Here is a 25923-nt window from a genome sequence, read left to right on the forward strand (position 1 = left end):
GCCTCTGGCTGGTTTATTGACCTGTAAATATTTTCCTCCAGGGTTGGCAGCTTTCCATCCCTCCTGTGACCTTCTGGGTCTCCTTTTCACTTGCCCCTCCAGGTAATTGTCTGTTTTGTTTGCCACCAATCTAAGCCCTGTGACCTTGTGACCCCAGGCACAGGGGGCTTTCTTTATTTCCTTCCTACTCCAGATTGTCCTGGTCAGGAAGCCAATCCCCAGGCTCCTAAGACATCTGACAACATTGGTGACTATCTGGGCAGTTGGTTGGGTTATAAAAACCATTATTGATCTGTGTGCATTGGGCAGAAGAGAGCGGCTACCTAGTGATGGAATTCTCCTGTAGCCTCTGGGCAGAAGGGAGCGGCTGCCTAGTGGTGTAATTCTCTTGTAGCCTCTGGGGTCTTCTAACACTTGGTCTCTGTCCCTGCACAGGGCTGGCCAGGCCACTGCAGAGAGGAGGCCCTTTGCATAGCAGTTAAGGATGCCTCGGCACAGAATGGAAACTCTTCTGCATGAACGGAAGAGGGGTGGGTGGGGGTTCTATTCCGTCTATGCTAGACGGGTCCATGTCAGGGAAATTCTGTGTCAGTGCTGCCTGGCTCCTCATAGCCTGAGCAGTCCTCTAGAGAGGTTTGGGGATGCTCACAGAAACGTCTGCGAGCTGATGGAGGGCTTAGAAAACGATTAGTGCAAGCCTCGTATTTTAGCTGTCAGAGAAATGAAGCTGAGAGGTTAGCTAGCCGGCTGCAAATTCAAGCCCGAGGGGAAGGGATATTGTACTCAGTCTGCAGGGAGCCTGCTCTCTGGCTTTCACTTCTGGCCTCAGGAGAATTGATGATGGGGAGACTGGTGGGCCAAGCTAACTTGGCAGCACACTCAGGTCAGCGACACACGTGCTTGGTAAAATGTTAGGAAACGGTGTAAATGCTTTGGCAAACGTACAAGCAAGATGGAGCTGTGCCCAGGCACCAGAAAGAGAGAGGATTAAAAGCAAGAGCCCAGGTCTGCCAGCTCTAAGCAGCTCTCCACATTTGCAGCCTTGGAGAACAACCTGGTTTTCCTGGGCCCTCTAGTTTAAGTGACCTGTGACAGGAATTTAGATTCTAATGATGTCACATGGTTGGGCACATGGTGAAGAATGGGGTAGCCTGTGGCCGTGCTGCAGACTTGACCTGTCTATGGACTTCAGAAAACAGATGCCAATAAGACATAGATGCCCTGGCCAAAGAGCAGCTATGTGTGTCAGAGCCAAAGCTGTGGGGTGGAGGAGCTCCAGGTACATGTTGTGGTGGTGGGGAAGAGCACACAGGATTAGAAGATTCTGATGAGAATAAGTGCAGTAATGTTTCTGATTCATTTGGATCTGGATCTTGTAAGTTTACTTTCAAAGAGACGTGATGGGTCAGGCTAAAAATCAAGTGAACTTTTAATAAAACTTGAAATAAAATAAAGGAATTTCCATGTCAGGCCTGAGAAATCTTCCAACTATGGAGACAGTTACACTGCTCCGGCTTCGTCAAGAGTTTTGAGTCTTACTACGAAGCCATTAAAATGAACCAGCCCACAGGGTCCACAGCCCTGAGGCATTGTGTGCAAGGCTCTCAAGCAAAGCTCCTGTCCTGCGGCACTCCCAAGAAGTGGGAGCTTTGTATTTCAGCATTTAAAGGTTCTTGTGTTTGGGAAGCATTGTCAGATGAGGCTTGATGCAGATTAAAATCAGTTAAACTAATTAACAAACTATAGCTGTCAAAGTAGTTAAGAGGAAAAATGGAGAGTTTTTTAAAGATTCATTTTAAAATAAAGTAACCGAGATTTAAGAGGCAAAATGAAAGCATCAAAACAAATTTAAAATTCATATATTAAAACATTAGTAAGTTCAAGTGTTAAATTATATATAATTTATAAGGTTCATAAACAATGCATTATCATAAAAATGGTAGACTATTAAGCAGATGAAAGTAGAGCTTTAGCCAGAAGAACCTTGAGTTGCCTTTGATGAATCATAAAGTGTCCTTCTAGACGATGCCTCCCGCGGTGACCTAAGGACCAAATGATACAGTAAACTCTGGAGTTTGATGCCCCAAGTCACAAGGTTTCTAGTAGTTAAGCGGAAATCAAGAGAATTGTGGACAGCTATTTGACAGAGAATCAGTGAGCAAATACCTCATTGAAACAACTGAAACCCAGAAAAATTGTCAACAGCAAGCAGGCAAAGCTTGACTGAACAGGCACCTACAGACTTCTGTGACAGTCAGGCCGAGGAAACACATCGCTGCCCAATATATGTGAACTGTCTACAAGAACCAATCCAGCTTGAATCTTTTAGAGAACCTTGTTGGCCTCAAAGAATCATCATTATGTAAAAGATTTTTTTTTCAAAGAAAAACATATGTTGTCTTTGGTGTTTTTGTCGTCCCCCCTCTGCCTTTAATGTTTGTGGGTGTTTTGCCTTCATGTCTCTCTGTCTGGTACGTGTACGCCTGGTGCTCGTGGAAGCTAGAAGAGGGCATTGAATGCCTTGGAACCGGAATCACAGATGGTTGTGAGCTGCCATGCTTATGCTGGGGATTGGAGTTGGGTCCTCTAGAAGAGCAGCCAGTGCTCAGGATTCTCCAGCATTCAAAATTTTGCAACTCACTTTCTTTCTCTTCCCCATCCCCTCTCTCTCTTATTTGAAGTGTGTGTGTGTACATGGTGTGTGTGTCCTTGGTATTAAACTCAGATCATCAGGATTGGTGGCAAGCACCTTTATCCCCTGAGCCATCTTGCTGGTCCCTAAAATTTGTTTTTCTTAAAAACAAACAAAACAACAACAACAAAAAAGCCCACAAAACCTTTAGAGCTGGTGAAATGGCCTAGTCGGAAGTTATTAATTTGTTCCCTGGAACCCAGATGGAGGAAGAAGAAAGAACTGTCTGCTTCCTCTAACGTCCACATGCATGTGGTGGCCAGTGTTCACATGCGCACATGCATGTAAATAAATTAGCAGATGTGAAAAGGCACACCTTTAGTAATTCATAGGTTAAAATAAAAAGCCTTAAAGTGAATTACAAGCCACTTGAGTCTGACCAAATATAGGAAGATTAAAGTGATTTACTATGGAGCTAGAGAGAGACTTGAAGGGTGATTTCAGCTTTGACACCTTGTTGTTAATAGGGAAGGAATTAACTGTAGAAAACGGGAAATAAGAACAGAAGACGACGAATAGACCATTCCTAAAAAGACACTCAGTGTCCAAGAAACATTCTGGAAGACCTGGTGCTTGCGAGGACTTCTAAAACCACTTCCTACACACACTGATTCCTGCACACAGCAGTGTGGTGCTTCATCACACGCAGCTGAATGACAAGCACCGCGAAGACCCCCAAGACCAGTACTGTCAAAGTCGTGGTGGGGGGCACCTTAACTCGGGTATGCATAGGGTACCCATCTGCAGAGACTTGGAGACGCCATAGCTCCCAGGACTTGGACCTCCACCTCCTGCAGGTACCTCTGAGGGACTTTTGAACACACACAGGACCAGCTGTGCACGCAGTCAGTAGACCCTTCGAAACCCAAATGTGGAAACGCCTCACTGCCCCTCCGCGGGGAAATGAGTAACAAAGCTGTGATTTGTTTATATAGTGGACTATTACACAGTAATTAAGGAACGGTACCAACATAAACCAGTTTGAGTGAAAGCAGGCAACTGGAGGAGGTGGCCTGTTGAGAGAAAGTTCCTGAATCTATAAAATAATACAAACGGGATGATGGATGGTCATTCCCTCGAGGGACAAGTAAGGGTCCAGAGACTTTCCATTGTATCCCAGAAACCTTAAATGTTCTAGGTCAAGTATGGCAAAAGGTAGCCGTCAATTTTTTATGTTGTTTGTGGAGATATGTCTAGCCTTGATTTCTGTGTGCTGTAGTATTTCAACTTTTATTGGCTTTTAATCTACCCAAATAATGGACCAAGCAATTGACGAAAAGGCAGGAGAGGGGTGGGAATTCACAACAAAAGGCTGTATTGTTAGTGAAGCTATGTAAAAATCCAAGACAACGGCTCCGAAGCTCCTGTGACCAAGAGGACAGCACAATAATGGCATCCTCGGAGTTCATGATGCCCTAATGTTTGTGTCCTGCCACTGTGTCTGCTTGCACAGCAAAGGCCTCAGTAGGCGTCAGTAAGGTTTGTAGATGGGGAGATCACCCTGGGTTTACAGGTGACCCCAGGGTAACCCAGAGCCCTTACAAAAGGGAGGCAGAAGGACAAGAGACCACAGTAGGCGTGCGATGACGACAAAGTTAAAGAAGGAGTCTTGAGCCAAGGAGTAAGGGTGGTCCCCGGGGAGGAGCAAACACAAACAGATTCACACTCAGACCCTCAGGACAGAAGCAGCCCCGCCAAGACCCTTAGTTTTGCCTTTGTGTCCCTCCTGTGTGTGCAGTAACAAACGTGTGCTGTTTTATACCGTGATGTTTTAGACGTCTGTTAAGAGTGGTTCTAGGAAATCAGTGTATGTCGAAGAAGATTGCTGTTTTCTTACAAACCTTTCACCATGTGGTCAAAACACGATCGGAATAAAAATGATGCACTTCACTAAGGAAAATTACAGAGTGGCTGGTGATCGACCTGAAAAGTAAAACAGGAAGGTCTGTGTGAAGAAAGTTAGAACTCTCTTCTGCGGATGAGGTCCAAAGTAGGAACTGGACTGCACTGCTTCAGTGCCTTCCAGAACTTAGCCCGACCTGCACCCACACCGCAGGCCTTTCTCCATCAGAGATCGGATGTCTGCAAGGAACGTAATAAGGTGGTTCAGAATTTAATTTAAGAGAAAATGCCACCAAAGTAGCAGCTGTCACTCTTGAAGTCAACATGTACATGCCTCATTGTGACTTAACAGATGTGCCGTGATGTTGTAATGGACACTAGGAAGGTGGAGGGGCATGATAGAGCTTCTTTTACAGAGAGACAGCAGTCAGGGAACACCTTCCGAGGAGCCACACCATGGGCCTAGTTAATGCTGTGGGTTTTGTCAGTGATTTTCACACTTATAAGGGTCCCCAGCCAGGTATGGCAGCAAACAGCTGTAATCCCAGTGCTCTGGAGTTTGAGACAGAAGGTTCATGCCCAGCCTGGGCTACATGAGACCCTGTCTCAAAAAAATAATAATAATGATAATAAAATAAAACCCAAAAGACCTTAGACAGTATGGAAGGGCTACAGTGTGCCTTCCGGAGCGAAGGTGTGTATCAGAGAGGCTTTGTCCAGGCATGCGTCTCAGGGCTGTGGCCAGGACATGAACATAAATGTCTCAGTTATATGCATTCAATCAAGTCTTCTAAAACAGAACCACTTGCCATTCATGCCAAAACCTGTATTCCAGCCAGCACTTGGGAGGCTGAGGCAGGAGGATTGCTGTGAGTTAGAGGCCAGCCTAAGCTACATAATGAGTTCCAGGCCAGCTTGGGCTAGAGTGAGACCTGTCAGAGAAACAGTCATAAGCAAAATACAGAAGGCCAGATCACGTCTAAGATTGCCATGCGCAAATAGGATGGCAAAGTGTGACCAGCGGCCCTCAAACCAGACCGTGTGTCCCAGAAGCCATCACTTGAGTTCACTGACTCAGTGTTCCAAGCAGTATTTTAAGGAAGTGCCGTATGCAAATGAGAACGGACACCGTCCCCCTCAACGATCTTTCGCAGGAGCCCAGGCCCTTCTTCCTGACCTTACTGTGTTTGCACTCTGTGACCCCATCCCCTGCAGGTTACTTCCTGAATTTTCTGGAGCCAGTCAACAATATCACCATTGTCCAGGGCCAGACGGCCATCTTGCACTGCAAGGTGGCGGGAAACCCACCCCCCAACGTGCGGTGGCTGAAGAACGATGCCCCGGTTGTACAAGAGCCACGCAGAGTCATCATCCGGAAGACAGAATATGGCTCGAGGCTGCGGATCCAAGACCTGGACACGACAGACACAGGCTACTACCAGTGCGTGGCTACCAATGGGCTGAAGACCATCACAGCCACCGGAGTTCTGTATGTGCGGCTCGGTGAGTGGGGACAGCAGAGGCGGATGCTAGCAGATAGCGTCCTCAGTGCGGAGCACGGGATGTGTTTGAATTTTGTAGCTGAGCATGCACAGGTCAGCAGAAATCCAGGAAAACACCCCAGGGGCCTCCCGTGTGGAGCTCAGGAGCTCCTGAGCCTGTCTACGGTAGGAAAGGAGAATGATCACAAATGGAGCAGTGTGTAAACACAGGCCGCAGGAAAGCACCCCAGACACACAAGGTGAGCAGGGATGAGTTTAGCAAGACCACGTGGCCGGACACCAGGCCGCAGGATTTTGGTGACAATGCCACAGACTGCAAAGGCCAGAGCCTAAGACCACAATGGCTCCACTGCACTGGCCAGGGCTCGCCTGCTGCTTTTTCTGTGGTTCTTTCCCAAGTGCACACCCATCATACATGGATAAAGCTGGCTCCCCTGGGCAGGAATATAGGGCACATATACACATGGAGCAATAGGATAAAATGGCAGCAGTAAATGATCCCTCTTTGATCCAGCAATGAATGTCTTGGGCCTGTCATCTGGGCTCACATTAGAGCCAGCTCTAAGGAGTGGAACAGATTTTTGTGGTTAAAGTTTAGATGAGGAACGAGCAGGGACAGGAAAACTGCCCACTTGTGCTCATATACAGAAAGTTCTGTTTCTAGGGTGTCTGATGTCACTGGCATGTCCTCATGAGTGGAAGGAGAGTCCAAAGCCACAGAACAGCTGGCCACAGAGGAGCTGCTGGGCTGCCCGTGTTTATCACTGGCCATGTGAATAACTTGTCTTTTTGTTTGACGTTTTAGGTCCGACACACAGCCCGAACCACAATTTCCAGTAAGTATCCATCTCTGGACACTCGACTGACATCCTGAGCATTTCTCTTAACATGAGAATCCAGGGTGAGAACCCTACAATGGCCGTGCCTATACTCCTGAGTTTGCTGGAAGCTGGCTCGGAACTCAGATAAATGGGCGTTTAATTGGTGTTGGGAAACTTACAGTATCGTAAAAACAGATGTGAATTGCTTTCAGCTACCATGATTGCACAGGGCAACGGAATGGGATCTCTAAACCTGCTCACCAGATTCCCACGGGGGTGTTTGTGGACGTGGAATTCATTCTCATTTTGCAATCTAGCACCACAATCTGCAGTTCCTGTTTTTTTTTTCTGGGATTAAAGATTGAACCCAGGGTCTTGCACAGGCTCTGCCGTTGATCTGTATCCCTGCCACCCCACCCCCCACTCCCCGTGCACCTGCAGTTTATAGGTGTGCCCTGAGCCTTAGGACCCCTCTGTAGCAGGTTCTCACATCCGTCTTAAGGAGGAGTCTGAGGCTCATGGGTCTTTAGGGAGTTCTTGATGGATTCTGACCTTGAATTTGGGCCTTTCGTTTCCCTGTAAAACACCACTCCTCCGCAGCCCAGCCACTTGGGAATGCCTCTACATTGTGGCTTTCTAGGTTTTTCTCTGCCTGGAGAGTTACTCTTTCCATTGCCTGAGTGGCAATCATTCTTCCCGATAAGGCCCTTCAGATCTCTGAGCAGAACTTGTTCACTGGTTCCCATTTCCACATGGCCTTGGGACCCACCAGGTGATGAACATGTTGAGGTCACAGTGTGACTTGGAGGAATTAGTTCTCTTCTTCCATCCTAGGGGTCCTAGGGATTAGAACTGAGACTTGGGCAGGTCTCTCTACTCACTGAGCCATTTAGCCAACCCCTAGGTGGCAATAAATATTTTCCTTGTTTATGAAGAATTCCTGGGCTTTTCGTGTTGTGTGTTTTTACGGAATATCCCAGTTTCCTTGATCTACTCTGATTAATCTCTGTTTAGGTTGCACTAATAGTGAATTCACAGAGCAATGGGTGAGGAGTGAGTTTTCCTTTCAGAACCACTCCCTCCTGCCTTGCTCTAAAGTATCCCCAATGTTTTATGATGAAATATGTCAAACACGAAGTGTTGGGGGAGTTTTAGAGCAAGCATGCAGGCACCACCAGCCACAACCAAGCCCTCACAAATCTGCTGGCTTTATTGTATCTTTCTACCACCATCTGTCCATCCATCCATCCATCCATCCATCCATCCATCCATCCATTCATCCATCCATCCATCCATCCATCTGATTTCTTCCTTACTTCATAGTGTGTTGCAGATAGCTTCACACCTGTCCCGAAACACTTTGGTGTGGATACCTACAGTGTTTACCCTATATAGTGTTTACATCTAGCAATACAGATACAAAGGTGACTGTAGCTTTCACAATGGCAACATTCTGCTCCAGAACAGATTTCCTGTTGTGGGATGACGTCACAGACTTAGAATATTAGTGTGAGCTAGTTATTCTCTTTACTTAGTGCTGAGTCAATCTGACTTTGAATGTAATTAATTCATTCTTTAAATTGCCAAATGAAAACGTGTACAGCCAGGCCTCTTGGTACAGGGTTGTAATACATGCTATGTGGGAAGCTGAGGCAGGAGGAGAGTTCAAGGCTAGCCTGGGTTTCAGAAGGAGTTTAGGGCTAGCCTGGGCAATTTTGTGAGACTTTGTACTTAAAACAAAACAAAACGACCAGAGCCCTTGCCTAGCATTCTCAGGCCTTAGGTTCGATTCCAGATACACCACACAAAATAATGAATAAATAGAATAAACACTAAAATTTGTCTTAAGAGTGTAGCTTGACAGTAGAAGTTTTAGCATACAAAACACATTGGGGTCAGACCCCAGCACCAAAACCTTACATGTGTTTACAGACTACAGCATGATGTCTTGATATATTTACATGTTGTAGAATGGCCTAATCGGGCCAGTTAGTATATGCATTATCTCACATAATTACCGTGTGGGGTGTGTGTGTGTGTGTGTGTGTGTGTGTGTGTGTGTGTGTGTGACACGAACAAGTAAAATCTGTTTGTTAGTAATTCTTAATTATACATTGTTCTTAACTATACTCACCATATTGTAAATAGGTTGCTTGGTCTAGGTTATTGTCATGCCTAATTGAAATCTTTCATGCTATGATCAGCATTCCCTCAAGTTGTTAACTCCAGTCTCTGGTGGCTGCCATAGGTGGACAGAGAACTGTCTTTGATTGTATCCCTGTCACTGAGGTGGTGGCCCTTTCTGTGGCCATGACTTCATTCTTTCTATTGATTTGTTTGTTTGTTTGTTTGTTTTTTCGAGACAGGGTTTCTCTGTAGCTTTGGAGCCTGTCCTGGAACTAGCTCTCGTAGACCAGGCTGGCCTCGAACACACAGAGATCTGCCTGCCTCTGCCTCCCAAGTGTGGGGATTAAAGGCGTGCGACACCACTGCCCAGCTTTCCTATTGATTTTGACAGTCTTATACTAACCTTTGTAACCATTTCTCCAGCAGTTCAGCAAAATGAAAAGCAAAATGGTGAACTTACAGTAAATAATCCCTTGGTTCTCTATGTGTTCTAGAAGTGACCAGTCTGTCCTGCTAAGTGGCTCCTTTGTGGGTCTGTTTCCTTGACAGACACATAGCCTTCCTGGCTGCCCTCGGGTCGGTTGGTCTGTCCTGTAGGTGTAGAAGGCAGGACAGTGACTGACAAGGGAGGCTGAGTTCATCCTGCCAGAGGGTGATATGGGGAGGGGGGGATCTGTTGTTGGCCCTTACACAGGAAGGTGAGCCCTGCCTTCTGTCCTCAGAGCATATGTTGGTACTGGCAGCCTGCGGCTTCTGCGGCTGTGCAGCACAAGACAGGTGGGTGTCGTAGGTGGTTGAGGGATTTGCCACCCTTCTGTGTGCCTTCAGTTGGTGGTGAGGAAGGTGTGTGTTGGTAACAAAAACTTAAGAAAGGGTGGCGCCTCCCTTTCCTGTAGGCTCACGCAGGTACAGTTGGGACGATGCCCAGGGGATCATGCATGCCTGACATTTCCTACGTGGGCTTGGTTTTGTTTACGCTGTGTTAACTTAGGGTGGCTCATGTTCATTATAATCAGCCCATATACCCCCAGACCACGAACAATTAGGGGTGGCCAGCAGTGAGGCTTCCTGGAGCCTCAGCATTAAAGCCCCATCCTCATTCTGTTGTCCTCTGCCAACCTTGAAGGGCATGGGTGTGTGAGTCACACTGCTTCAAGAAAGTGCCTTATGCTTTTGAATGGTTCAAAAGTAAACTAAGCTAGTTCTCGGTACTTTGAAAGTCACCTTCGGAGCCATGTCCTAAGCCCTACTATTTCCTGACTTATTTGGATACTAAGCATATCCAAGACTGCCCCCCTCTTCTCCAGCAGCGTGCTTGTGGCCCCAGAATCCTCATTCCCAAATCTAGCTTACCCGGTGGTCTGCAGACCTGGGACCTCAGTCGAATAATGAGTGTCTGTCTCCCCGCACCTGGCTCACAGTCACGTGCACCAGTGTGTCTAAGCCGAGCACCATTGACTTGTACCCCAGTTCTCCTGCTGCTTTTTCAGGAGAATGTTCTTAAGTCTAGTTCAGACTTTATCCTAATTACAGGAAAAAAATAACACGCTTAAAAACAATTTAAGTCGCACTGACAAGCCGGTGGCTACAGATGACTTCAGACGCCAGGCTGATTTATTGTAAGGGGCATGCTCAGCAAAGGATCATAGACCAGCAGTCCTCAGAAGCTCAGCTCAGCCTCACGTGGAGCGTGGAGGAGGGACACTGGTCTCAATTTTCAACATGCAGCGCCTTGCTATCATAGGAAGCATAACTCATGGGCTAGGGAGATGGCCCTGTGGATAAAAATGCTAGCTATGCAACCATGAGAGCCTGAGTTCAAATCCCCAGAACCCATGCAAAACCTGGACGTGGTAGTGTGTGCATCTGCAATCCATTGTTTTTATGAGGTGGAAGGAGGGGCTAGGAGAGTCTCTGAAGCTGATAGGTCAGCTAGCCTGGAGTATACAGTAGCAAGCAGCAGACACCCAGTTCTGAAAAAGGTGGAGGACAAAGATTTGCCCTCCTCAGCCCCTCGTGTGCGTCAGCATCACCCGTGTTAGCCACGCAATGGGCACCAGGCCACTGTGTGCTGTTTTTCATGCTGATGGAATATTTGGACCAAGTAAAAAATTGCTGACCTACTATGTAATCCCAGCCCTTGGAATGCTGAGGCAGGACAGCCCCTGAGAGTTCATAGCCAGCGTGGACCACAAGAGTGAGTTCAGAATTAGCCTGGACTAAACAGAAAGGCCCTGTCATAGAAAGAAACAGACAAATCAAAATAAAGCAAAAAGTAATGGCTTGTAAAATTCTGAGTTAAAAACGCTTTGTGGACTATCCATCCTCTGCAGTCACTTAGAGAGGTGTGTTTCTTCCCAGGGATGACTATCAGGAAGATGGCTTCTGCCAGCCCTACCGGGGGATCGCCTGTGCGCGTTTCATCGGGAACCGGACTATTTACGTGGACTCTCTCCAGATGCAGGGGGAGATTGAAAACCGAATCACAGGTACGGAGCACACAGTTTCCTCAGGACACGGCCAACACCTATGCAGGCACCCGTGCGTGCGCACAGTTGGTCGCCACTCTCGTGTTTTATGACGTCTCTTGCAGTAGGAAATAGAAGGTCTTTCGTAGAAACGGTTGCACTTGCTAACGGGTTTTGCCCTAAAATACCCCCAGCTCATGTGTTTACGTTAGCATGTTAGTCTCGTTTCCCTCAGAACTAAACACTTCATAAAGAAATGTTTCTTTGTGTCACGTGTAACCCGTCACTGGTATGTGGGTTCACACGGGTTGGTGACATGAAGACTCAGACACATTGAGAATGAACCCCTCTGCCTCTGCAGGGGCGCAGTGCCTTTCCTTCCCTGCTCTTGGCATCTTTATTTTTTCCTGTATTTACACTTTAGCTAGTAGATTTCCACATCTCAAAACAAACTGTCTGAAGCGTCCAAGGATACAATGCCAGGTGCAAAGACTTGATTCAGGTGGTGCTAGGTTTTCCAGGTTTCCCCTAAATCAAGTTTAGCATGGACTCTGTATCCATGGGAAACTCTCAAGATTCACATAGGGCAACAAAAGGTATTTGTAACACAAAGGAAGGCCTAGGGGCTGGGTGAAAACTCTGGAGCCAGGGCAGGTATAATTCAGCAGGAGTTCATGGCTAGCAAGGGTGACTAGCTAACCCTCTGGTGCAGGCCAGCATTAATTCCTGCCACTTCTTTGGTTCACAGCTTCAAGACTGAGATCCCAAGCTACATGGCACCAGCCTGTTGAGGTTCCCTGGCTTCTTCACATCACAGTGGGAGCCATTGTGGTGGGAGCCGAGGCTCCCACAAGGGGCTGCAGTTGGTCCCCTGTTGAGTGGCCTACAGGGGAGAAAGACAGACATGTGCCGTGTAGAGAGAGCTGGGGTAGAGAGTTTATTTAGTGGGTTATGGATGGAGAAGGGAAGGGGAGAGGAGGAGAAGAGAGAGGCAGAAGCTGCCTCTCCAGAATAAGAGGAGAGACAGAGAGAGAGAGAAGGAGGGGGGACTTCAGAGGAGGGGGGAGATCCTCTTGCCTTGGCTGAAGGGAGGGGTTGGGAGTAGGTGGAGCTTGTCTCTCAAAGGGGCAGGGTGCCCAGGCCAGCTGATTACAACATAAACCACAGTAAACAGATACAGATTGTTTGGAATGCACACACATTCACAACCCGACCGGGCCAAGGGTGTCAGGGGCACTGACATCATGGTCACTTTCAATCTACTTGAATGTCGCTCTGGATTTTCCTGGATTCCTGCATCAGCAGCTGTGCCATGTCTGGTCCACAGGTACGCAGTCTGGTACCAGCTACTTGGGAAAGGAGACAGTGATGGGCAGAGGAGATGAGGCAGTGAGCGAGCGAAGCCGCAGGCCTTAGCTCCAGAGAACAAAGACAGGATTCTGGAGACCTGGTTCTGGGTCTGTATGGTGGAATAGGTCAGACAGGAAGCGAAGCTGTGCTTCTCAGTGTCTTGAGGACCTTGCCAACTGACTGCTGTGCGATCTCTGCATCCCCCTTGGGTCCCTTGGTGGGATCTTGGTCAGAAGAAGCTCTAGAAAGAAAATGAGTCAGATGGAATCCCGCAGCCCTGCTCCCTTTTCTTCACCATGCTCCAAGGAGGATGCCTTCTTCCTCCCCAGACTCTGAGGGAACAAAGCTGTGGGGGAGGGGCACAGGTACCCAGCTCCCCTCTTTAGTTGGATGCTTTCTGTGGAGTTATTGACCAGGTTTCATGTTAGATCCAGGGATGAGGTCTGGTGCCGAGGTTGCTTGGAGAGAGGACGGCAGAGCCCTGCCCTGGCAGTAGCATAGGGTGGCATGAAGCTTAAGGTGGAAAAACGCCCTCGTTGACTCAGAGGCTGAGTCCATGGTCCCCACAGAGCCTGCATGACCTGTGTAAGCCATGTAGGTGAGAAAACTCTGTGAAGGAAGTGTTGGCGCTCTTACCAGAAACATGTTCGAATGGCATCTCAAGCAACAGTGAATCCTCGGGGTTTGGTGACAGATTGCTTCATGCTATGACTCCGCATAGGCAGGGCCCATCTGCTCCGCAGACGCAGATTCCAGTGGGCTTTGAATCATTAGCTCCAGAACCAGCATGACGCTGCCAAGCTTGTTCCCCACTGGCTTTGCTGGTTCAGCAGGCACGGGCTCTTTCAGGCAGAAATCTATTAAAAATGTGATATAAAATCACCTCAGACGGTGCGCAAGAGGCCAATGGGAAACAAGTAAATTCCGTATTGAGTCTGGTTTCCCCACCAGAGATCTCACTAAGCATATGCACACGTTTTAGAATCTGGGTGTGTCCCTAAGCAAAAATACTCCCAGTCTCTTTCACAGAGCTGGTGGGTTTGGGGACGCAGCATTCACCTTCATAGATCAGCACACTCGAATTTGCCTCCTCAGGTTCGTTTCATTAAAGACCTTTAATTACCCGTGGGAGAAGCCACGTGCCCTGACATCCTTGAGTTAGTTTTCAAAACGATACCCTTAGACTCCCGATGAATTTGACATTCTCCTAATTGGCAAACGCTGAGTCTAGCTAGGCCTACGACTGACCTGCATGCCATTATCTCTTCCTCTTTGCTTACAAGATCAGAGAGAGGACCAGAAAACTGGGATAGCCACGCAGCCTGGCTTCACAGCTGCTCTGAAAAGGGGTCAAGTGAGCCATTGGAGGTGGAGGCCGGCGCTTTCAGCTCTTGGGAGGCTGAGGCAGGAAGATCAAGAGACTGAGGCTAGGCCGAACTCTGGAGCCTTTCTGGATGGCAGAGGAGGGTGTAGAATAAGGAGTTTCTAAATGTGTGGCTTTTTATCGGGGGACAGACTTTTGGCTGTTCTGATGATCTGAAGGGCCTGGCTTCTGCTGAACAAGCTCTTTAACGCTGGCGCTACCCCAAGCCTGACACACAGAACTGTGAAGTCACTCGAGATTGGCTGACTTCCGAGGACACAACGGTGTAGACCACATGTCTTAGTCATGGTTACTGTTGCTGTGATGAAACTCCAAAAGCCACTCGTGGAGGAAAGGGTTCCACAGCACTGTTCATCATCCAAAACTGTGAGGCGGGAACTCACACAGGGCAGGAGCCTGGAGGCGGAGCTGATGCAGAGGCCGTGGAGGGTGCTGCTTGCTTTCTTGCTCCCCACGGCCTGTGCAGCTTGCTTTCTTCTAGAACCAAGGTCACCAGCCCCGGGATGGCACCACCCACAATGGGCTAGGCCCCTCCCCATTAATCACTAATTTAAAAAATGTCCTACAGGCTTGCCTACAGCCTGATCTCATGGAGGTGTTTTCTTACTCGGGGGTCCCTCCTCTGAGATAGCTTTAGCCTGTGTCAAGTTGACGTAAAACTATCCAACCACATTTGCATGGCTGTATTCTGTGTGGAGCTTGGCCAATGGATGGCATTCAGACTGGGCAAAGATGAGGGCAGGGGCTGTGGAAGCGCCCTCCCTGCCTAGAGCTGGATCCCACCCATCTTTTAGGTACTGTGTGAAGTTTGTTTAATGTGTGTGGTTTCACCTAATCACCTTACAAATAAAGAAACAGGTCCACAAAGGATGGAGGGACCAAATGTCACTTGAATACAGTAAATGAGAATGGGCTGGAACCAGACTCACCAGCTGCAGCTGGGGCCTGGGCCTGTATCCTGGGAATAAAGGAGCGGCAGCAGCGCCACCTGCTGGCCATATCTGATAGTAGACACAAATGTGGACTAGAGGCGTGAGCGCCCCAGTGGAGGAACCCTGCTGCTTCAGTTCCCCACTTCTTCTGCATACCTAATCCCCACCTCTGATGCTCTCCGCCTGGGCCTCTGTGGTGAGCGTGGTTTACCCCAGAAGACCTCTTGCTTAGAGCCCTGCCCCTTCCTGTGCTGTGTTCCACAGCCCTAGGCTCCGTAGCCTGCGCTGTAGCCCACACCCATACTAGATGCTCAGGAGATAAATCCTAGAGCTGGGTGTTAGGTGGGGTGAGGCCAAGGCTCCAGGGCTGGAGTTAGGTGAAGGTCATGGTGTCCAGTGCTCAGAGTCGCCAAAGAAGTGAGAGGTGGGGGGTGGGGTTCAGGATTGTAGAGCGGGTCACTGAGGGTGCTAAGGTTGTGGTTTGGGCAAAGCTTAGAGGTGTTGGCATACAAAAGAGTTCCACAATAGCCCAGAATGGAGTATAACAAAGGTTTATTTATTTGGGGATAAACTCAAAGAAAGAGTTGCGATCCTCAGTCCACGCCCAAAGTGGGCCGGTATCTTAAAGGCTATTGGTTGATTTAGAGTGATGATTCTGTTAGGGCACAGGTGTACATCAGAGTTTGTCAGAAAGTGTATGTGTCTGGAATAGGATAATGGGGGTGCGGAGCAGTGTTTCAAGATGGGCACCCAGGTTAGGGGTTGCAGCTCCGTGATGGGTTGCGGAGTCCAGGCAGAAGTCAAGCAGGTGTCCGGGAACCCAGAGGTGGGGACTGAGTGGGGGCTATCTTGGATGGGGGGGTGCAGTTGAGAGGGTGGAGAGGATCAAGAACCAAGGGTAGGGGCTTGAGGGTTTGTGTTAGGGATGGGACAGATCAGAGACCAGGTGGCATGGCTGATCAAAAGGCCTCGGGCAGGGGCGGGGCTGTGCTACCGCTCACAGGAATCTCTTTTCCCCGCAGCTGCCTTCACCATGATTGGCACCTCTACACACCTGTCAGACCAGTGCTCACAGTTCGCCATCCCATCCTTCTGCCACTTCGTCTTCCCTCTGTGCGACGCTCGCTCTCGGGTGCCCAAGCCGCGAGAGCTGTGCCGGGATGAGTGCGAGGTCCTGGAGAATGACCTGTGCCGCCAGGAGTACACCATCGCCCGCTCCAACCCGCTCATCCTCATGCGGCTGCAGCTGCCCAAGTGTGAGGCGCTGCCCATGCCCGAGAGCCCTGATGCTGCGAACTGCATGCGCATCGGGATTCCTGCCGAGAGGCTGGGTCGCTGTGAGTGTCCTGAGGGTGCGCGGCTGAGGATCCAGGACAAAAACAAAAACAACAACAAACACCTCTATGCTTCCCCAAGGCCCCTATGCCCTACTAAAGCAGGGCCGGGACCACAGCCAGAGCCCACAGTGCAGACAGTCCCAGGACCGCCCTCTAGTGGTTGTGAACTAGCGATTCGGAATTAAGCTGCCCCAGGCTCTCATCTGGGTCCTTCTTGAACCTGGAATTTCCTGAGTGTGATCTTGGTTCCTACTCCAAGCGATGTTGAGAGCGTTGGGGTGGCAGGGCCAACCTCCTAGCCTGTTTAATGGTCTCCAGGCTCCTGCACCCCTTAGTCTCCTTAGCCCCAAGGATTTCTTGCTTTGGACAACTTTCAAGAGCTTAGACAGCCCATGTACCCCTAGAGAAGGGAATGGGGGCTGACCAGCTTTCCTAGGTGCCTGTCCTTGGACCGTCTGACCTCAAAGAAGGGGACTGTCCCATTCTTCTGAGATCTGACCTGGTGGGGCCTTTCTTTGGGCCCACACAGGGCAGCGGCATGCTCCCCATCTCTCCTCCATGACAGCATACCCTGTGTTTCCCCGCCTTCCCCAGTCTGGGGAAGTTTAGTCAACTCCATGATCCCTGGCAGGAGGGACAGAGGCCAGTCAGGGTAGATCTAACATAGCTCTGCCAGCATCAGTGAGGAAAGCCATTTCCTAATAGCATTGAAGACTTCAGCGGTGCTTCCAAAACAGATGGGGGGACCCAGGCCTGTGACTTCCTTTCCTGTGGACCTCAGGGATATTTAATATCTGTAGTTCACGTGGGTGGTACAAAAGTGGCAACTCCTTGCCAGGGCAGTCAGGTCCTTGACCCAGCGTGGCATACATCCACACCTTGACATTGGGTTTACGCTGTGACCCAAGCAAGAGACTGAAACTCACATACTCTCTGTGCCTATGACGGTGATAACATCACTAACCTCGCTAAGTTGGATGGAGCCTGAGTTAAGAATTAGACTTGTCTTAGGAGAGCATTTGTAGTAAATACATGTGAAGCTTAACCTGCACATCCCGGGTTCTAGCGTGTTCTCACATGTAGATGAGCCAGACTCTCAGTGGGCAGCAGAGGTGGCCGATGGGGTTGTAGGACCAGGCCTGGGACTTGGCCCAGTTGTTTATATGGGTCCATTCTGCTTCTAGAACAAGCGAGCATGAGGCTGTTGTTGGTATCAGCATTCTGCCCTGGGCATGGGTGTGGGTGCCTGGCGGGTCTCAGGGCTGGAGCAGCTGCAGTAGGTGTCCTTCCTGCATGTGTCCCTCTTTTACCTTCCATTTCACTGCTTCTAGTGCTCCTTCTCCGGGTCATGTGTCAAACCCTAAGTCTTTTGGATTTCCTGCAAGGAGGCAGAGTAACTTTGACGTTCCTTTCTGGAACCCCACCCCCACACTCCCACTCCCGAGGGCAGCAGGGATTGCCAGCGCCCCTGGGTGCTCAGGCCCCTAACTCTCTGCTTCTCTCAGATCACCAGTGCTACAATGGCTCCGGTGCTGATTACAGGGGCATGGCCAGCACCACCAAGTCAGGCCACCAGTGTCAGCCCTGGGCTCTGCAGCACCCTCACAGTCATCAGCTGTCCAGCACGGAATTCCCAGAGCTGGGAGGAGGCCACGCCTACTGCCGGAACCCCGGGGGCCAGATGGAAGGCCCGTGGTGCTTTACGCAGAATAAAAACGTACGCATGGAACTGTGTGCCGTACCCCCGTGTAGTATGTATTCTCTCTATTTTTTTTTAAAAAAATGTTGGCTGTTGAGTTTGCCTGTAGTAAGAGTTTGGGGTATTTATTGCCAGGGGACAGCGGGGACCCTACTGTCCCTTCTTACCATCACTATCACTTGTTTTAAAGAAAATTGAAATACCAGACCATCATAGGATGTTTTAGGGTATGAAAAGCCTGAACACTGTGCTGGGCAGCCCTAATCTCACCATCCAGTGGTAACTGCTGTGTGCATTCTAGAACCTTCTTCCCATCAGGTCCCTGTGTGTGTGTGGTCCTGGGACATTCAATTTGACACCTGGGTTCTCTCTTCAGTGTGACTGCCCAGGGTTTTCTAAGCTTGGCAGAAGTAATTCTCCGTTCCCCTTGTCCCATTTTCTCTGCTCCCACACATACGACAGAGTAAGGAGACAGTAGATTTCAGGTTTCAGCATCCCCCAAGTTGTCTCTGTTATGCCGTGAATGAGAGATGGACATGCATTTCCTGGTTTAAAACATCAGTTGATGGAGCTGGAGAAATGGCTCAGAGATTAAGAGCACTGGCTGCTCTTCCGGAGGACCCTGGTTCTGTTCCCAGCACCCATATGGCAGCTCACAAGTGTCTGTAACTCCGCTTCCAGGGGAGCCAACACCTCACACAGACACACATGTAGGCAAAACAACAATGCACATAAAAAATAAAAAGGAACCATCAAAAAAAATTTTTTTAAAAATCAATAGTCAACTAAGAGTGCCCCACCCGTCTGAGGAGCCTGGAGCCACCGCCTTTATTCATCACCACTCTGGGGGGACTGAGCCACACCTCTTAAGCATATGTTCACTTGAAGGAACACTCCTTGAGAATGAAAATTCTAGTTCTGAGGGAACGCTATGGCTCCGTAAAACCTTTTCTCTGAGAAATGGGCTCACAAGGCCTGCTGGGGAAAATCCTGACTAGTAGGACTTGAGTATGCAGGGTCTCAGCCATCCAACTCTAGCCGTTGTCCTGGGCTGAGTTTTAGAAAGATGGAGGTCAGGCTTTTGATGATGATTTCCTCAGATCTGTGGGGGTGTTCAGGTAGGAGACATTTTGATAAGCAGCTATTATTTCGTAATTTAAAAATAAACTAAAGAAAAATATATAGGTTATTGAACCTGGAATCCTGGGTTACAGAAAGGTCTGCATTCTTGGGATAGAAACGCAAGGGGCCTCTCGAAGAATTGCTAATAAGAGCCAGGTACAGGTAGTGTGTCATGGGAGGCCCCAGGGTGGCCCGGATGGCTTTGCTGGGAACGGGATACGGGTAAAGGGGCCTGAATCTATTCTGACAGAGCAAAACAGCTTACTGTGCTCCAGAGCCAGCAGGGAGTATAGACAACATGGTTCTATTTACAGTCATTTCCCTGCCCACCTTAGGAAAGCGCACTTTGGGTGTGCCAGAAGAGTTAAGTATAAGTTACATTGTACGCTCCAGCTGGAGCCACACACACAGAAGTTTGAGCACCGATCCATCAGCAGCAAGGCAGCCTTTGTGCCAAGCATCTCTATGAATAATGACTTCCTTTTTTTTTTCTTTTCCTTTCTTTTCTTTTTCTTTTAAGACAGGGTTTCTCTGTAGCTTTAGAGCCTCTCCTGGAACTCACTCTGTAGACCAGGTTGACCTCAAAGATCCACCTGCCTCTGCCTCTGAGGGCTGGGATTAAAGGTGTGCTCCACTATCACCCGGCTACCTTCCCATCTTTCTAATACTCCCCCCCCCCCCAGTGAGCATGTGTTGTGTTGGTAATTTTTAAACAAATATAAAACAAACGAGCCCATTGCTATGTGGGCAGGATGCATGTTTCTTCTCTTGGGGGTAGGGGGGTGGAAACTCCTCCACTGCCTTTAGTTTTGTTTCATGGCGCTGTGCAGGCACTGTGGTAAAATACTTTTAGCAAAGGCAATTTAGGGTAGACTGGGTTTTTCCGGCTTCTAATCCCACGTCAGTCCATCATTGCAGGGAAGTCGGGCAGCAGGATCTGAAGCCACCAGGCACATGACAGGCAGCAGGAGCATGAAGGGATCAGTGAGGACATGCCAGGGCTCAGCTCATCATCTCCATCATATTCAGTCCAGGATTCCCAGCCCAGGCAATGGTCTTCCCACACCAACTCTCTTAATCAAGAGAGCCCCTTAATCCGGATGGTCTCACAGGGGTTTCTAGAGGCTTGCAGCCCAGGTATCTGGCTGGTGATACAAATCATCACACCTACGTTAAGAATAAAAACAGAATTGGAGTCTGATTTCTCTCCCCTCCCCCAACTCTGGACTTGTGGAACATTCTGGGATCCTTTCTGGAGAAGTTACTGCATACTTATGCATACACAGGGAGGGGTGTTGTCTGTGATTTTTGTCTTATTGGATGTCGGTTGTTTCAGAAAGTCAGGTGACAAGACTGAATTTGGGGTACAGTGATTTTTGTTCTTCCCCAAGGTGGCACCAGAGACTGAGTGTTCTCTTTCAGACACCACAATCCCTAGAAAGGGTTTGTTTGCTTCCACACAGGAGCTCACTGCTTCCTGGCTAAAGAGCTCACAAGTCTGATGTCATTATTTACAGGCTCAAGGGGGTTCCTTAGGCTCTCTGGGGAGCCGGACTCATGCTCTTGTATGTGTGTGTGTGTGGCGCGGGGGGGGGGCAGGCTCAGCCTTAATTTCTCAAATCACACCAGCTACTCTTGAAATTCAATGGCTTGTCAGAGTGATACAGGGCGCGGGAAGCCATCCGGGGACAGTCAACCCTCTGCCATGCCTTGCCCAGTGCTCGTCAGTCCCCACCCAACCCTTCTTGCTATTGTCCTTCGGTCTATCTCCCTGTGTGCCCCTCTGAACCTTCCTACAAGTCCTTCATATAGAAGATGAAACTCTCCCTTGGGGCAAAGTGAAGGGAAAAATCAGAAGGTCTTCCTTGTTTATTGGCCCAGATTGTCTGTCTAGAATTCTTTTTCCCTGTTGCGTATTATAACAAGGACAAGGTCTCAGGACAACTCTTTGCTCTTTTTCCTTGTTCTCTTCTTTACAACAACCACATCTGTAATTGTTAGGTTACAAGTGTCATCATTATACAGAACTGTTCAAATATATCCAGATGTTAAGTAGGGGAAAGGTTATCAAGGACAATGAACTGTGGAGCCCTGGGTAAAAATGAAAGAGAAAGCCAGGTAATGGTGGTACATACCCTTTAGTCCCAGCACTCGGGAGGCAGAGGTAGGCAGATCTCTGTGAGTTCAAAGCCAGCCTGGTCTACAAGCAAGAGCCAGTTCTAGGATAGGCTCCAAAGGTACAGAGAAATCATGTCTCTAAAAACAAAAAAAAAAAAAGAAGAAGAAGAAGAAGAAAAGAAGAAAGAAAGCAGAATATTGAAATAGCCAGTCATATTTGAATACTTTACTTAGTGGTGGGAGGGATGGGGTTGGGGAGCTTATAGCTGAAAAGGTGGTGTCTTTTGAAAACTGATAGCCTCCCCACTGTGGTCCCCAGGTCCCCGAGACAGCAGCAAGATGGGGATCCTGTACATCCTGGTGCCCAGCATTGCCATCCCCCTGGTCATCGCTTGCCTCTTCTTCCTCGTGTGCATGTGCCGCAACAAACAGAAGGCTTCGGCCTCCACTCCACAGCGCCGGCAGCTGATGGCCTCGCCCAGCCAGGACATGGAGATGCCTCTCATCAACCAGCACAAACAGGTCCTCTGGCCAGTATCCTAGTGAAGCAGCTCTTGCCCAGCCAGGCTCGCTGCGACAGGGCCCAGCACAAGCATGGGGTGTTAGCTGACCGACATACACACCTTCAGTGTGGCCTGGTCCGAGCTCAGGGATGGGGGGGGGGGTACCTGTAATGCTGGGCTCTGAATTTCCTCTGAGCTGAGGAGCCCTAGGTGAAAATCAAAGAGCAGCACCCAGGAACAGCCAACCGTACCTGAATCCTTTACCTGGGGGTGGGTAGTTTAGAGTTAAAAGCGGTTGTAGTTTCGGCAGCTGCTTCTCTGAACTAGATGGGAACGTGCAGGTCCATAGAATTCAGCACCTCACACCGTGGCCCTACCCCTCCACCTGCCCCAGGACCTCCCAGCCCAGAGAGCTACCCCAGTTTTGCCCTCAGGGTGACGCTGAAAAGGAGAATTCAGACTGCTCCACCATTTGAGGATTACCACAGCATTTTTGAGAGTGGGGATCCTTTTCTCTTGCTTTGTTTTTCAGGGGAAATTGCCAGCCCTTTAATCAGGAGGGATGGCACCCCTGAATGACTGGCCCCACTCTGAGTGGTGTAGATGCCAGGGAAGGGAGACGCTGAAATATGGCAGCCGATGGCCTCACCAGGCCTCATGTGTGCGTACTTAACTCATGACTGACATTGAGAGCAGTGTTCTCACTCAGGTGACTTCGAAGGGGTTCTTGAGGTGCCGGGGACAGAGCTGGCTCATTGATCCCTTCAGTCAAGGATTCCTGGTCTCTTGCCGTGGTTTGGGGTTGACATTTGAGGAAGAGACGGGCCTTTAACTGGAGTGTGGCTGCTCAAGGCCTCGAGTCTGCAGGTAGCTCACCCAGGAGTAGGCAGGGCGGAGAGAGAGGCAGGGTCCGTGTCCCTGGGTATGCCACTTCTACCCAAAGAATATCATCTAGTGCATAGGAAAGCCTGAGACTGACGTGGAGGTGGGCTTCATGCCAGGCCCTGAACTGAACAAATCCCCATAGGCTCAAAGCTAATGGCAGGGTTCCATGAGCCTACGGGAGAAGCAGCATCTTTCTGTGATGTGGGCGTGCTGGGAGAGGTGTGACAAACACCTCTTTAGGGTCCCTGGGTGACTCTGGAAAAGTGGTCTCCAGGCTCAGCTTTGAGTGTGAACTGATGTATACTTATATGTGCACAAGGTGTTGGTGGGGGCACAATTGGAGAGACCTAACTTGTAGCTGGGTTAAGACCTGGGAGGGTTTCAGATGGAGGTGTCCTCATAGCATCGAAGCTGTACTTAAGGTGTTAAAGGGCTGTGGGGCAGACAGGACCAGCAAGGCCATTTCAACAATGGTGATCCCAGCCGCTCTGCTTTGGTATTGCATTGACAGTTATGTTTGACTTTTCTTCTTGGCAGGCCAAACTCAAGGAGATCAGTTTGTCCACAGTGAGGTTCATGGAGGAGCTCGGTGAGGACCGGTTTGGGAAGGTCTACAAAGGCCACCTGTTTGGACCCGCCCCAGGAGAGCCAACCCAAGCCGTGGCCATCAAGACATTGAAAGACAAGGCAGAGGGGCCCCTGCGGGAGGAGTTCCGACAGGAGGCCATGCTACGGGCACGGCTGCAGCATCCCAACATCGTCTGCCTGCTAGGTGTGGTGACCAAGGACCAACCCTTGAGCATGATCTTCAGTTACTGCTCACACGGTGACCTCCACGAGTTCCTGGTCATGCGCTCACCACACTCCGACGTGGGCAGCACCGACGATGACCGCACAGTGAAGTCGGCGCTGGAGCCCCCCGACTTCGTGCATGTGGTGGCACAGATTGCAGCGGGGATGGAGTTTCTGTCCAGCCACCATGTGGTCCACAAAGACCTGGCCACCCGCAACGTGCTGGTGTATGACAAGCTGAACGTGAGGATCTCAGACTTGGGCCTCTTCCGTGAGGTGTACTCTGCTGATTACTACAAACTCATGGGCAATTCGCTGCTGCCCATCCGCTGGATGTCACCGGAGGCCATCATGTACGGCAAGTTCTCCGTTGACTCTGATATCTGGTCCTATGGTGTGGTTCTCTGGGAGGTCTTCAGCTATGGCCTGCAGCCCTACTGCGGGTACTCCAACCAGGACGTGGTGGATATGATCCGCAGCCGGCAGGTACTGCCCTGCCCAGATGACTGTCCCGCTTGGGTCTATGCCCTCATGATTGAATGCTGGAATGAGTTCCCCAGCCGGAGGCCCCGATTTAAGGACATCCACAGCCGGCTCCGGGCCTGGGGCAACCTATCCAACTACAATAGCTCAGCACAGACTTCGGGAGCCAGCAACACCACGCAGACCAGCTCCCTGAGTACCAGCCCTGTCAGCAATGTGAGTAATGCCCGCTACATGGCACCCAAGCAGAAGGCCCAGCCCTTCCCACAGCCTCAGTTCATTCCCATGAAGGGTCAGATCAGACCCTTGGTGCCCCCAGCACAGCTCTATATCCCAGTCAATGGCTACCAGCCAGTACCAGCCTACGGGGCCTACCTGCCCAACTTCTACCCAGTCCAAATCCCCATGCAGATGGCCCCACAGCAGGTGCCCCCCCAGATGGTCCCCAAGCCGAGCTCACACCACAGTGGCAGCGGCTCCACCAGCACAGGCTACGTCACCACAGCGCCATCCAACACATCTGTGGCGGACAGGGCAGCCCTGCTCGCAGAGGGCAGTGAGGATGCTCAGAACATCCCCGAAGATGCGGTCCAGGGTCCTGTGCAGGAAGCAGCAGAGGAGGAGGAGGGCTCTGTCCCAGAGACTGAGCTCCTGGGAGACAGCGACACTCTCCAGGTGAACGAGGCCCATGTCCAGCTTGAAGCCTGAGGAGCATTCAGGGCCTGGAGCACCAGGATAAAAGTCCCTGATGTGGCCACATGGGGACCTCAGAATGGCTCTGAGAAGTTACAAACAGCGGCCCATCACCAGGGCCCAGGACTGACAGGCTGGTTTGAGCCTGCCTACCTGAGACTGTGAGAAATCCTACACTTTCTCCTGCACTCTATGCCCTTAAAATTGCCACTGTGGCCCCAGCGTGGCTGGAGGGCATTTCAGACAGCAGTCTAACATGGGCAGGGGTCCATGTTCAGAAACAGGACAGGGAGACCCCCACCGTCTGCTTTATCCTGATGGTGGTGAGGTAAGGATGTTGTGCAAAGAGAAATGGGCTACGCCTTCACACCCTGTTCTTGGGGCTGAGGATCCAGAAACCTGGGGAAACAGGGCTGCAGAGGGCAACAGAGAGGCACCTTGGGCCTAATATACCCAGAAAGCCTCCTGCTGGCTGAGGGTGGAGGGAGCATTTTCCTCTCTCCTGCCCTGCACACTGCCATGCATGTTCTTTTTAACAGCCAAAGTCCAGCAGAAGCAGGATGCTGCCACCTGCTGGGGTCCAGGGATAAAGGAGCTTCTGAAAACAGTTGGGAGTGCCTTGTATTCAAGAAAAATGTGCCTTTACAGAAACCGACACGATTTTGTATTTTTGTGAAGGGTTTTAATTATACTGCGTATGTATTTTGCCTACTTTTCTGGAATTTAAGGGAAAATGTTTCCTGGGTTTAGAATGTTCAAAGGGAAGCAACATTGTACAGAAAACAGTATTGTTATTATTTTTTTTAAAGAACCATGTGCAGACCTTAAATGTAATTTATATGGTTTTCTGTGTGCAGTTTTCACGGAGGTGTTTTGATCCTAAATAATGGCTTAGTAATTTAACTGTGCGTATTATCTCTGGGATGTCATCACGTTAGGATGGTATCTGGCTTCATTCTGCTACCCGTGAGTGAGGTCCTTTCACTTCAGAGTTCCTGTTCCCATGGGCCATGGGCCACCTGTCTGGTGCATGGTGTCAGTTCCTTTCGTAGGCTCATGCCTGCTGTACCCAATAAATGAATGTTTGTTTGGCACTTCTGCAGGCTGGAAGGACATTGGGCTGAAGCAGGCACCTGCTGGATGAGGGAGCGCTTGGGTAGGGTTTAGGCTGAG

At 49.7% G+C, this 25923-nt stretch overlaps 1 protein-coding gene across 2 annotated transcripts in view; it reads left to right on the forward strand.

Annotated features, from left to right (window-relative positions):
- The window catches only part of Ror2 (receptor tyrosine kinase like orphan receptor 2), a 177701-nt gene extending 151857 nt beyond the window's left edge, over nt 1–25844 (forward strand). The window contains exons 3-9 of one of the 2 annotated variants that reach the window (XR_012910359.1): nt 5750–6037; nt 6842–6872; nt 11346–11473; nt 16141–16455; nt 17961–18172; nt 21714–21916; nt 23320–23420. Coding sequence is in view for 1 of the 2 variants with exons in the window: in XM_075969619.1 (XP_075825734.1) it covers nt 5750–6037; nt 6842–6872; nt 11346–11473; nt 16141–16455; nt 17961–18206; nt 21714–21916; nt 23320–24765 (2657 nt within the window). In the remaining variant the exon portion in view is untranslated. Of the gene's footprint in view, nt 1–5749; nt 6038–6841; nt 6873–11345; nt 11474–16140; nt 16456–17960; nt 18207–21713; nt 21917–23319 lie in introns of both variants that reach the window. The other variant, XM_075969619.1, reaches the window with a different exon arrangement.
- The last annotated feature ends 79 nt before the right edge of the window (nt 25845–25923 follow it).

The sequence above is a fragment of the Microtus pennsylvanicus genome, chromosome 4 (assembly GCF_037038515.1).
Source record: "Microtus pennsylvanicus isolate mMicPen1 chromosome 4, mMicPen1.hap1, whole genome shotgun sequence".
NCBI lineage: Eukaryota > Metazoa > Chordata > Mammalia > Rodentia > Cricetidae > Microtus > Microtus pennsylvanicus.